Source organism: Anser brachyrhynchus (genome assembly GCF_964034855.1).
Source record: "Anser brachyrhynchus genome assembly, chromosome: 1".
NCBI lineage: Eukaryota > Metazoa > Chordata > Aves > Anseriformes > Anatidae > Anser > Anser brachyrhynchus.
Window position 1 is genome coordinate 87,785,667 of NC_137694.1, and position 13,810 is coordinate 87,799,476.

At 43.3% G+C, this 13,810-nt stretch overlaps 1 protein-coding gene across 5 annotated transcripts in view; it reads right to left on the bottom strand.

Annotated features, from left to right (window-relative positions):
- Positions 1-706: 706 nt before the first annotated feature.
- Positions 707-13,810, bottom strand: part of GJA8 (gap junction protein alpha 8) — a 60,057-nt gene continuing 46,953 nt past the window's right edge. For all 5 annotated transcript variants that reach the window (XM_080577734.1, XM_080577738.1, XM_080577737.1 and 2 more), the window contains one exon: positions 707-9,226. In XM_080577734.1, coding sequence (XP_080433860.1) covers positions 8,018-9,220 — 1,203 coding nt within the window. In that variant the 5' untranslated portion in view covers positions 9,221-9,226 and the 3' untranslated portion in view covers positions 707-8,017. The remainder of the gene's footprint in view (positions 9,227-13,810) is intronic.

The window sequence follows — 13,810 nt, forward strand, 5'->3', positions numbered from 1 at the left end:
GTGCTAAGCTGTAAATTACCAATCCCTGAGCCTTGAGAGAAACACACAGGGAAGAAGATTCCTGTTGGAAACCCTCACATCCACCTCTCCACCCCTGCCCCAGGACCTCTCCTGTAGGGAAGACAAAAAGTGTAAAAGGAAAATGGGAAATTTATTCCATGTCGCTCCTCCTTTGACAGCCACTGGCATGCGTGTGTGGGGAGAAGAGTCTGTGGCACGTCATGTACACAAAGGCAGCTTCCCAGCCGTGACAGGCCAGTAGTTTCACCAGACACAATATTGATGAAGGTGGCTGGAGCGGTGAGGCAGCACCCGAGGAAGGAATGCTGTTCAGTGCATTGCAGGCTTTTGCTTAGCTCCATCTTTTATTCTTCCCCATATTGAAGTGTGAATATGGGTATTTTATGTTCAGTTCGTAGTGGGAACTAGATTAAAGTCTTTCAAGTAAAACGGAAAGGTGGAGCATATTGAATTAAAACAGTTTGTTGGGTTGGAGTATATTTAGAGATATCATAGGTTTCCAGGAGGTGCTACAGGGCATATTTGTGACAAATAGGCTTAGTTGGCAGCTGGCCATCCATTTTCTTTTAGTTTCTCTCCAGAGCTTTTCATAAACAGGAGCTCTGAAGCTGCGAGTAATCTGACATCACTCTGATTTCTGAATTTATTTTGATTTCTGAATTTATTTCTGAATTTATTTTGAATTTATTTGTGGTGAGTTCTGGGTTTTGATTCTCACCGGCAATAGATGAATTCCTTCGTGGGGTTGTCTATGGCTTTTCTTTGAAATAGTATATGTATGAAGAAATGCCTGAGAGTTTTTGTCCCAGCAATTCTTCATACACCTTGGTTGAAGGATTTGAAAAAAAAAAAAAAAACACCTTTGCCTACACTAGCTCTGGTTCTTGGTTCTGCCAGATAAACCCAGGATCCAGGACTTAAAAGTTAAATTATTTTAAAGTCACTGACCTTCTTAAAACCTAGCGATACCAGATCTGGTAACAGGCAGGTAATTCATTGCTTACCTTGTCTTGCCATACCTTTGCCATGAGGTACTAAGACTACGAGCTCACAGGCCTCTTAGCATCAGCCTTTGTCAGCAGCTGCCCCTCAGCTGGTGCCCTGAGCTGAACCTGGGGTTCCCTGCTGCCCTCCTGCAGGGACTCTGCTCAGCAGCTGCTTGCAGTCCAGGATTTTTTTGTATGCTCATTTGTTGAGCACTGAAACCCAATGAAACTGGGTTTCATTGTTCTGGTCATCTTTCCATCCAGCTCTCCCCTGGACTTCAAAGAAACTCAGTAGGAGACAACTTTTCTGTTTAATGTTTCTCCATAAATTCTTTGCTGTGTTGACTTATGTTTTCTGGTAGGCCATTCCATGATTTTTCCAAGCAATATAGCCCCTTTCCTCCTAGGGAAAAAAAAAGAAAAAAAAAAAAAACTTGTTTTGCTTTTACTGGACTAGGCTGGATCCAGCAAGGCGAAGGCCAACAGTCTTTGTTTTTTCAAAATGTTCTGTCAGTAGCTCTGTAATCACCTTTTCTATTCAGCTGTTTCATCACAGATCAGCAAGCTTTAAAATGCACGTTTTTTTTTTTGTTGTTGACAGAACAGTAAAATGCAGTCCTCTACACTTTCAGATGGATTTAAAGGCACAGTTGATACTGAAGTTAAAGGGAGCTAGCAAGGTCTAAGCCCCTTATATTTCTGTGATTTTCTCTGTTGACAAGCTTACTCATATATTTCTAATTTGCAGTGGTCTTTCCAAACCAGTTACATGACACATGGTTCTGGCCCCTTGGGGCTTCTCTAGCTACCAAACATTAGTTGGTTGTGTTTGTGCATTGGCCTCTGCTGTGGTTAGTTGGTGTTGCCAGTTGAGACAATCCAAGCAAGCTCTACCAGAGCACCCCAGAGAGGCAGAAAATGCCCCACACCATTTGTTTCGCCACACAGTGGCTTCGCTGAGCTTTCAGCCTCCCGTGTGATAGGTGGTTCAGACTGGAAGGAAGCAGCTGGTCCAACCTCCAGCTCAATGCAGGGACAACTTCAAAGTCAGACCAGTCAGGCTTCTTACTCTAAGGATGGAGATCCCACCATGACTCTGGGCACCTTTTTCACTGCTGAACCCCTCTCCACCTGAACAATTTTTTCCTTGTCAGAATTTTTAGTCAAAATTTTCCTTGCTGTTACTTGTGATCATTGCCTCTGACCCTTTGCTGTGCACTACTGTGGAACGTCTGGCTCCATCTTCCCTGTGATTCCCCATCAGGTAGCTGAAGACAGCCATGAGGGCTCCCCGTCCCCTTAGCCCTCTCCTCTCTAGGCTTCAAACTGTCTCTTAGGACAGCTGAGAGAAAAAACTGCTGAGAGAAAAACTTACACTGTTGACAGAGACACAAGTCTTACCCGTTCTACTGAAATAGGTGTATGCCAAGCTAGTTGCAAGGAAAGAACTGTGTGCCAGGCTATGTCTTGCCAAGTCAACACACATTTATTTGCCATGGTTGCTACCCAGCTGTATAATCACATTTGGTGTTGGCAAAAAGCCTTTCCTGAGTCCTGTTAAAAGGTGTAGCACACACAGAATCTAAGAAATGGTGCTATCGTTCTGTTTGGGGAAAAAAAATAAATGAGTCCCATACTTAGACGACTCCCCTGATTTTGGTATGCTCATCCAGCCCTGGCCCTCAGGAAATCTGGCACCATATGCCATTTTATCGCAGCAGCCTTAGGCTTATGGGAAGGCTTTAGTCTAGTTTTCATGGATATTCCTGTCTTTACTAAACAAAACTACACTTAGGCTGGGATTATTCTCAGTTGTAAGCCTGAAAAGCCATTTTCTGTACAAACCAGCAATCTGCCACTTTTTTCAGCATTGTGTAACATGGTTGCTCTTTCAATGTAAAACTGCACAGTCAGTGAGTTACTGAGTGGCAGGAGCGACTGGACTTTCCTCCCTCAGTAAGTAGATTTCAGACCCACACAGACCTGGGGAGCAGAACTCCCCTCAAATCCCTCCCGTCCTACAGGAGAAGTAATCTGTACTTCATTGTTTTTTCTGTGCTAAGAGATCGTTCGTATCTATCTCACTTATTAGAAATAATCAGTGTAATATGACAATGTGTTTTTCTGTTCGTGAAGGGTGTTTTTTCCTGCATGCCATAAGCAATTGTAAACTCTTCCATAGAGTTTCTTCCACAGAGATTCTGAAAAATTCACTTGGAGTTTGCATTGAGTGGATTTAAACAGAAGCCCAGCAATATCGTGCATTTTATAACCCTCTCCCAAATGCCTTATGAAGCCCTTAAAATTGCCAAAGCTCCACCATCTTGCCCCCCTCCTCCAGAAATTGGCTTATCTAAGCATAAACGTTGCCACAGAGTGATGCTGGGATGGACAAGAGGGGTCCATGGAACCTCACTGTCACCATGGCTTCATACAGCCAAGCCAAAGCTAAGGTGGGAGAAAGGGATGGGCAGTCAACAGAGTCTTCTCCATTCATGGCAAATCCCCATCGGTATTAATGTTGTCAGTGCAATGCAATGTTCACCTTTTCAGACTACTGCCCTTCTTAGTCAAGGAGTCATATTAACCAAGTGAGAAGTTCTGGCAGGAAATAACAAGGATACAATGCATTTCAGCAGTGCTTTTCATCAGATCATTCCTACTTACTTTACAAACAGAATTAAAGAAGCCTCACAACATCCCTGTGAGGTAGGTGGAAATTCTTACACCCATTTTACAGGTGGAAAAAACAGGCACCAAGAGGTAAAGTGATTATCACAGCAAGTCAGTAGCAGAGCTGGAAGTAAATCTAAGATCATTATCCTAGGCCCACTGCTCTAGACACTAAGAACACCAACTCCCACATGCTATTGTAAGCTAACACTACCTTTCTCTTCTACTTTCACCTCCTTTGGTGAATTTGACACTTGCATCTTGTGCTCCTTCCAGAGAGCCACATGATCAGTTAATGATTAATTAGCACAGGGAGCTAAGGGGGTAATACACACCTTTAAATGATCCAGGCCTGGCTCGTTGTCCAGTGACTTCCCCCTTCCCAAGAAGATAAATTTCCCTGTTCTTTATATATATATATATATATGTTTTGCTTAATTATTTTTTGAATACTCGGAATCCATAGCTCTGAGGCTGCTACGCAACTTCACTAGGAATTTCTTGAATAAATGATTAAATTTGTCTCTCTGAGGGGGGGGGAATAAAATACATTTATATGCTATCACATCCAGAAATAATCCTTTGCTCATCTGTAGGGCCTTCCATCCAAGGACCTCCCATTCTATTACTAACACAATATATTGAGCCTCACATCGTCTTCGTGAGGTAGAAAATGATTCCCGATTGTACAAGGAAGAATGACGTGCTGACAGTCCCACGGTGATTTCACTGCAGAGATGAGGCTGAACACCATAAAACCTGACTGTTAGTTCCCTGCCCAGTTTGCTGAGAAGTGCTGCTTTGATGCCGTGGCTCATACTTGGCAGCTGCAGCTTCTTCAGCAGCCTGGCAGGGCACTCGAAAATCGGCTTGAAAGAAATCAACAAGCAGCTGACGGGTTGCAGGAGGAAAACATTGGCTTAATTCATTGCACTGTCATGACCTGGAGGAAGAAATGAGCTTTCCTGCGGCAGCTGTGAAAGAACTACAGAGTGTCCATTCAGTATGTTGCATGTAGTGTATTCTACTGAGGCACTCCACTGAAAAAGAATGACATACTCGACATGTTATGATTAAAGACTGGACTGTCTGACAGCCATATTATGAATCATAAACCTCTGATGAATAAGCACTCATCTTTAAGTAGTCCAATGATCTAATGAAGGTAGGCATGTCAGAGGTCAGGAACAGGGATGGTTATTAAAATATTTTGCAGGTAAAAGGACTTTTCAAGTAATTAGAAGGAAATGGGGGTTGAGGGAATGTTCATCTAGTCTGGTAAATTGGTATCTGGAAGGGTCAGATGTTCTGAAGAAAGTAGAAGATACCTCACACTGAATGGTTACAGGTTACTCTTTTCCCTACAGGGAAGTGTTTCCAACACCCTTCGATGAGTAGGTTCTTTTATGCTTAGACCTATTACAACTCTCTTTTCTCTGTGAAGAAAAAAAAAAAAAAAAAAAGGTAATACATCCCACCTAGTATAAATGTGGTGGTTTTGCTGTTCATTTGCATTCAATCCTCTTTCTAGGATTCTAGTAGAGTATTGGGCACAGTGGAATCTTCTCATGGAATCACAGAATGGTTTGGGTTGGAAGGGACCTTAAAGACTGCCCAGTTCCAACCCCCTGCCATGGGCAGGGACACCTCCCACCAGACCAGGTTGCCCAAGGCCCCATCCAGCCTGGCCTTGAACACCTCCAGGGATGGGGCATCCACAGCTTCTCTGGACAGCCTGTGCCAGGGCCTCACCACCCTCACAGTAAAGAATTTCTTCCTAATATCCAATCTAAACCTACCCTCATTTAGATTAAAGCCATTACCCCTTGTCCTGTCACGACACTCCCTGACAAAGAGTCCCTCCCCAGCTTTCTTGTAGGCCCCCTTTAGGTACTGGAAGGCCGCTATTAGGTCTCCCTGGAGCCTTCTCTTCTCCAGGCTGAACAGCCATAACTGTCTCAGCCTGTCTTCATAGGAGAGGTGCTCCAACCCTTTGATCACCTTCGTGGCCCTCCTCTGGACTCACTCCAACAGGCCCATGTCCTTTTTGTGTTGGAGGCCCCAGAGCTGAACGCATTTTTCCTTCTGAAAAACTCTCTTTTCTCATTTTTGTTTGGCTAGGTGCTTTTCATTTGTGTTAACTGTTCTTCTGTTTCTGTATTAAGAGAATGGGTAAATGGTAGCTTCCAAATTCTCCCCCTGCATGTTCCTTCACATATCTTGCTTTGCCGTATCTTTTCCCAAAACTGAGGAGCTACCTTCCAGTCTTCCTTCACAAGGAAGTTTCTCTTAAAAACCTAGCAGCCTTTCTCAAAGGAGCAAAGATTATGACCACGGGCTGCAAACCTTGGGAAAATATACAGTCCCAAGGGGAGCAAAAGAATTAATAGTGTAAAAAATAAATGGCACCGCTATGGTGCTGAAGAATCCCAACACACCCTACAAACTTTCTACATATGTACAGCTTACTTCACACATCAGTGAAGTTCAGCCACCTTTGTGCTAGAACATGGCAGCTGCGAAACAAGGAATGGGACCTCCACCAAGCAGGTTACATCAGTGACAGAGGTGATTGTACCAGGGGTTGCCTGGGCTGGGACACAGTAGAGCAGGACAGCTCGTGTGAGTCCAAGCCCACCTGAGATCCATCTCAGACACCCATTTGACTTCAGTGGGCTTTGAGTCAGCCCTGCTACAATGGGAGTCGGCAGGGGGTCTTTTCTAGCTAATGGCAGGATGAGTTCTATGCATTGTGCCAAAGACTGTTTTTTTCCTGACCTGGATTAGGGCCTGCCCTGGGAACAATGGAATGGGCTGCAGCCCAGCAGAAAGAATTCGCTGAGCTGGCAGGGTCTGAGGTTTGCAGAGCAGAGCAAATGAGAGTGCATACCTGCACTTTTCTGGCATGAGGCTCAGTTTTAGGAGGGACACAGCTGGTAACCTAAAGCTTTTAAATGTACTTCTGCACTGTCCCAGCCCAAAGGTGCTGCTGCAGTCATAAAAATAGAAATCCACAGACATTTAAACATTTGCAAGCACATGCTTTTCTGCCTTTTGTAACCAAAAAGATTTACTGAGGCTCTGAGAGTTCTGCACAGACCTGTTGGCACAAGAGGTCTAAATGATCTTTTGAAAGGTCTTGTTTTATTCAAGACTTTGGCGTTTAATGTTGAAGTAGACCACTGGATGGCTCCGGTCTGTCAAATTAAAAACAAAGGATGTCAAAAGACCATTATCTTATCAGACTTTACAAACTAGAACAACCAGTTTTGTATTCAGAGGTTTAAATTGTCACATAGTCACCCAGTCCTGTGGTTTAGGTTCACAGGTGCCTTCAGGACACCATACCTGAGATTTGCTGAGTGCCTGTAAGTCTGGGAGCTCCAGGAACTGAGCACATGTCAGGATCATGCCGTGAAGGCTTGTATTTGGTTTCATGCTCTGGGGACTGTAGCTGTCCCTCCTTTCACAGAAAACTTCCCACGTTTGCTTTGCTAAATCGAGTTTCAGATCTTTAAGTCACAAGACTACAAGTAAAAAATATATCACTTGAATTTATTCTTCCCAGTGCTCTGAAGTAGGCTTGGGGCTGGATGACCCTCTTGGGAACAAAGAATCCATCTGTGGGCATCTGCTAAATCCTAGAAGAGAGCTAGTGTTAACCTTGCCCACTGTCACTATCACTTGAAGAGTAAAAATATTTTTGAAAAAAGGGAAAATATTTTTACCTAACTCAAATTTGCACGTATAAACAAGTTGTGGACATTTTTGGCATTTGCTTTCTGAATAGAGAGGGAAAATAGTGCTTACTATTATAGTGTGGTGATGCTAAACACAGAATTCACTTTGTAAATTAAATAAATGCAATTCCATGCCAACGGCGAAGGGGAGATCTGCTCAGTATGCAATAGGTGAAAACAGAAAGAGAAATACTAGATAAGGTCGTATATCAGCTGTCCCCCTAGCTGGCTCATGAGACAAATCCTCCCCACTTTCCTAGAAAAATTTGGAACACAAAGCTTCCAGTAAGTACATTCACAGTGGTGACATTTGGGTTTCACTGCTATGTTTGGTCTTAAAAGATATCAGTTATGTTTACAGTGTAGATATTACTGTAAGGAATGAGCTGGCATGTGGAAACAGGGAAAATGTTCCTTTTCAAATGGACATATAGGGCAATTAAGGCACAGTTACCATGATAGTACCTTTCCAGTTGAGAATCTCAAGCGGAAATAATATTCAAATGACCATTTAGCACTTTGCTTAAAATATCTTTTGATTCTTTCTTCTTTCTTTTCCTCCTTTTCCTTTTCATGTGCTCCCTGTATCCTGCAGCCTCATACAGTCAAATCATCTGACCTGGCACGGCTGCTGGCTTTACTTAGCCTGCTGAGGGGTCTCAAATCAGTGGCGAGTTCAGCAGGTGCTGAAGGCCCTTCCACTTCATCGCTCGCCACCTCCTCCTCCGCTTTCTTCACCCCTGGCTCTTCCTGAGGTCCTGGCTGCTCCTCTTCTTGTTCTTCTTCCTCCTCTGCTCTTACCTTCTCCTGTTCCGGTTCCTTAGCTTGTGCATATGATGGTAACCTCTCATCAAATGCCCTGGAGAGATCTTCCAGTGGCCCAATCCCAATCTTCTCCTCGAACTCATTGAAGCCAGACGGAAGGGGACTGGGCTCAACCCCTACTTCTGTGAGAGGGAAATAGTGGGACACTGGCTTCTCTTCTTCTAGCAGCTTGTAGCCTTTGGCCTTTGGGATGGAGGAGACTGTGATGGCATGGAGGGGCTTCTCTGGCACCTCCCCGAGTTGCTCCTCTGCTGGTCTTCTCAGTGCCCTCCGGATCCTTTTCAGGATCAAGTGACTGATCTCCACCAGGTTGAGGAAAAGGGACACAGAAGCCACCACAAGCATGAACATAATAAAGATGGTCTTCTCTGTGGGCCTGGAGACAAAACAGTCCACAAGATTGGGACAGGGCCACCGCCCACAGCGGTAAAGGGGGAGAATTCGGAAGCCATACAGGAAATACTGGCCAACTATGAAACCCACTTCAAAGAGCATTTTGAAAATGATGTGGGAGATGTAGGTTCTTAGGAGGGTCCCCTCCAGGCGAAACTTCTTTGTCCCATCAGGGTTGTTGCCTTTGTTTTGATTTGGAGCCAGGGGCAGCTTCTCTTCATCCACTTCAGCTTGCTGACGCCTCTCGGCTTCCTCCCTCTCTTTCCTCTTCTCCTCCATGCGGACATGGTGCACCGCATGCCCAAAGTACACTAGCGAAGGCGTGGATACAAAAATGATCTGTAGGACCCAGAGCCGGATGTGGGAGATGGGGAAGGCCTCGTCATAGCAGACGTTCTCACAACCAGGTTGCTGGGTGTTGCACACGAAGTCTGACTGCTCGTCTCCCCATACGAGTTCGGCAGCTGTCCCCAGGATCAGGATGCGGAAAATGAAGAGCACTGTGAGCCAAACTCTCCCGATGACAGTGGACTGCTCATTCACCTGCTCTAAAATGTTCCCCAAGAAACTCCAGTCACCCATTTCTTACTGTATAAGGAAAGAAAAAAGAAAGAGAATGACCACAAGTTATGCTAAATTTAAAAGATTTCATGTTTTCCCACTGATGCCTGTTGTTGCTTTCAACTAGTAAGTATTTCCCTAGCATGCTTTGGAAACAGAAAGAAGGTTGCTTGCTTGCCCTGATCACAATGATTTATTAGCAAGAGAAGTTCTGAGAAGCCAGAGCAAACTGCTTACCAAATTCTTTCTTCCTTGGCTCTAAACAGTCACTTACTTTTGAGCCAAGGAGTATATTTAACTCCTATTCCAGATAGGAGTCTTCTGTGGTCTCTTGTAAGCTCAGTTACGTGTGCCTGCTTAGATTTTATACACGTACAGACACTTGCCAGCAGTACAGAAGAACACATTTATCAGCATGCAGCTGCAGCGGTTAGAAGGAGTGAAGCTTTCAAGCACCCAGGCTCTTCTTCAGCAGAGCCACACATGGGTCAAACAGATCTCAAATTGGTGCCCGTCTTGTATGTATACAAACCTGGACTCTCTATAGGTTGCATATATTAAATGTGCATTAGAAATCACTCTGTTAGGTAATAATAGCAATAGCAACAGCATTACTATGTTACTAATATTTTATAAGATTAATAACTACCATATTTACTAGTTTTGCTATACAATATGCATTATATACAGTATAATTATTTAGCATTATTGGAGTTATTGTATCTGCTTTTCAAGTCAGTTGCCTCACTGACATTGGAACCAACCTGGAGAGAAACATGAAGATCTATCAACTGGGACCTAAAATACTAGTTTCTCTATAAAACGTGTGTTGCTATCCCAGGCTAACACAGAGACGGAAGCCAGCTACAGATATCGTATTGGAAAGCTAAGAAAGTAGTCCGTTTTCAAGAAATGCAGGTCAAACATTACATCCCTCAATATTTTTACATGATAAGATTATTTCTGGCCACGACTTCATCCTGCATATCCAAAACTTTCTACTGTTTAATTTTAGGTAAGGGAAAAATCTATGAAAGAGGGAATAAAGAGGAAACTTTTTAGGGATTGTCTGATTTAATGTATCACAGTAGTCTGAAGACTCTGAGGAATACAGAATATTATAGTGATCCAGAAAGAGCGACTTGTGGACAACACCAATGGGAACAGCTAACATTATTCACAAAATAGCTGTTCGCAGGGACCTAGAAGTCCATCATTTAGATGCTACCTCCATCTATAGTTTTCTAGATGCAGACACACATATCCACGTGCTGAGAAAAAGGAATGTACAGTCAACAGTATGGAAATCTGAGTATCTCAACTTCCCTCCTCCTTCAGATAGCACTGGGATATATTTGTGATGCCATATGTTATGACACACCAACGCATACCAGTCTGTTTCAGCTACTCTGTGTACATATTCACACATAGACAAACACACAAAATATTGAGAGTTCTGTGACTCTGGGGAATTTCACAAATTTTCAACCAAAAAATCCTTGTGATGTCATTTTTCTAAAACAAGATGGACTGATTATTCTCATCTTGAAACACCGTAAAATTTTAACCCCAGACATTCACGTTAGAAAATGAAGAACAGAACACAGTCCTTCAGCTTGCACAAACACCTTGCAAGCACAAGCAGCAAACATCTAATTTAATCACTGAAGAAAATTGCTACTTTCTCAGTCATTAAAGTTGTGTAAAGGAGTGTGTTAATGTCAGCACTTACATTAACAAGTCTAGCAGAAGATTATGCTGTTTACATACATTATCTAAACTGATTTAAACATTCTCTCTCTGCAAATTCACAGAGCAAAGTACACCAAACAGTTACCAATCATGTGCAACTCTGTAAAAAACATGACTGCACAATATAAACTCCATTGTCCCCCAGGCACTGCAGTGAACTACATCCCTTTCTTTCCTTGTGAGTCACACTGATGTATCCACAGCTACCAGTTGAACATTTCCATTACAGCATGGTAGAGCATTCTAGATGCGATAAACCTTATCACACAGAAAACTCACTTTAGAAGAGATGGAAAAATGTTTCCTGATTCCATCAGGTGCCTCACTTGTGGCTTGCTACACTTGGCTAAACTCCTCCTGCGATCACTTCTGAACTAGCCACATTTTTCAACACTCTGTCATGACCACCCTATTTTCTGCAAGTGAAGCGATTCAAGGTTTCTCAGTTGGTTCAACTCTAAGGAACAATTTCGGGTGGACTGGAGATGAATGGTTCAACCAATTCAGATGCCTAGGACTCCACCTGCAGTCAGTCAGCTCCTCAAATCTCAAAAAAAAAAAAAAAAAGATGAAAGAGATGAATTTACGCAGTCCCCTTTTCCCTTAAATTGCCTGTCATGAGGAAAAGAGCAGGAGTCCACCTAAGCCCACTCAGAGTTGACAAACCTGTATTCCTAACTCACATGGGCTTTCTGCAAACCCCCTCCCTGCTGTTCCAGCCACTGCAATCTAAGCACACCACCAGCAAGAAAGATCATATAGATTAAGGATGTTGAGCAAGCAACTTGCCACTGGGAAAGGTTCCACCGAAGAATTGTGTCCCCCTCCTCTCTTGGCACTCTGCAGTGAAGAGTGAACTTTTGTCTCTCTTCTTCCCTACCCTAAAAGTCCCAATCTTGTCGCACGACTGAGCAGATGTGACTGAATTGGCTCTGATGGCAGGTTTTAGTTGCCCTGCAATATTTAAGCTCCGAGCCAGACGGCTTTATGAAGTGAGTGACAGTTGGTGACGTGGGGAACAATAGAGAGAAAAAAAAAAAAAGAAAAAAGACAGAGAAAGAGAGGCAGAGACACAGAGAGAAGAATCCACTGAACATGAAAAAGTGGAGGGGGGAGAGGAGCAGGCAACAGGCAGTGAAAACCTAATACATGCATAAAGGGGAGTTCGCACAGTTAAGCAGGGACTGAAGCATCTCTGCAGATCTGCTGTGGTTCAGCACAGCTCTGTGTGTCCCCACTCACTAGTCTCTGCGAGTCATGGTATGACAGGTGAAAAGGGAGCACCCACATCTCTGATGGTGGCAGAACTAATTGAATTAATTTATTACCCTAGACCCAGCTCTGGCAACCAAGGCACACAGCTGATTTCCAGCGCAGGTGTTCACTAAGGCACTGCATCTGAATTTGGCATTCTTGGATACTTTGGTCTGCTCTTTAACATCTTTTACTAGGAAAAAAGAACCATCAGTCAATATTAACCAAAGCTGAGAAATACTACTTGTACCACCTAGCCTTTCAGTGTCTTTGTTCTGCTTAGTTTTTCTTCCAAATGCATTTTGCACATGCACATGCATCAAAAATGTCTAAAACAAACTGTTTTGTTAAGGAGTGTAGCCGAATTCCATCAGCCCAGCGAACAGGAATGTTACCTCAGGCATACTTGCCTACCCTCAACCATCTGCAAAAATGCTGGAGAGCCTGCAGAAGAGAAATATCTCACGTTCGGTAATGCATCCTCAAGTACAACTGCACTATGAGTTTTGATTATGAGGCAAAGGATATGACTTTATTCTGAGGTGGTATTTTTGTAGGTTTTTCTGTATGAACTGCTCAGAATGTTTTCTCGGTGCCCAGCTCTGAAGAAAAAGAAGATTATGGGGTGCAAGATCTGCTAAGCAATGATACAGGTACCAAGCCTATAAAGTGACAAATCAGCAAGTTGCTCTGCTCCCTCTTTACACAAAATTATCACGGAATTTAATTACCCAGAATAGCTCTGGGAGACGCTGTTTCTAGAAAAGTTGTCATTTGAAAGAGATATAACATGAGGGCCACAAAATTATTATATCTTCAAACCAATCATTTGAGGCCTCTTTTGGGCACAAATGCCCAGAAATGCTTAAGTAAGTTCAGAGCTTCAATTCAACAGCTGTCTTCCCAAGCAGCTTTTAAGCTGAGTTGCACAGTCCCAGTATCTAAGGCACAACTGGAGGCAGAGAGGATGGTTTTCAGGCTGTATTTCAAAAGAGCTAGAGATGGAAGAGAATCAAATTTTGCAAGAGGGACCAGTTTAGAGACAAGAAAAATCAATCTTTATGCATAAAGTTGGAATAAAGGTCATATTCTGAACACCTTAATAAATCACTCTCTTAATAGAGAAGTAGTAGAGGTCTGGTACATGACATTTTTCTGCTCAAGCTATATAAAGCATTGGAAGAGACTTCCTGGCGAGAGGACACACAGAGGAGAAGATACAGAGCCCACGAATATGCACTGATTAAGAACAGGCACAGTTTGTTCAACAAGAGGAATAAGGATGGTAAGGAAGAGTACGGAATTATTTTGTTGCTTTGTTTTGCTAGACACTGCTGAGATAAACTAGGATTAGTACATGAGTCATGTACTAATGGTCATCACTGCCACCCTCATCCCCACTTTGGGAAGCAGTAAAAGACAGAGGACTGACTGATACAACCAGGAGCTAACGTCTTTAAATAATGCCTGCAAGCTGCCATATCAGAGGCCAAATGGTTCAGACATTAAACTGCCCGTCCCTTTTCAGACTGAAACTATTCTTTTGAAAAACAGCTCTGGCTGAACATGCGTATCCCTTTTCTGGGCCCTATCTCTCTAATTAAA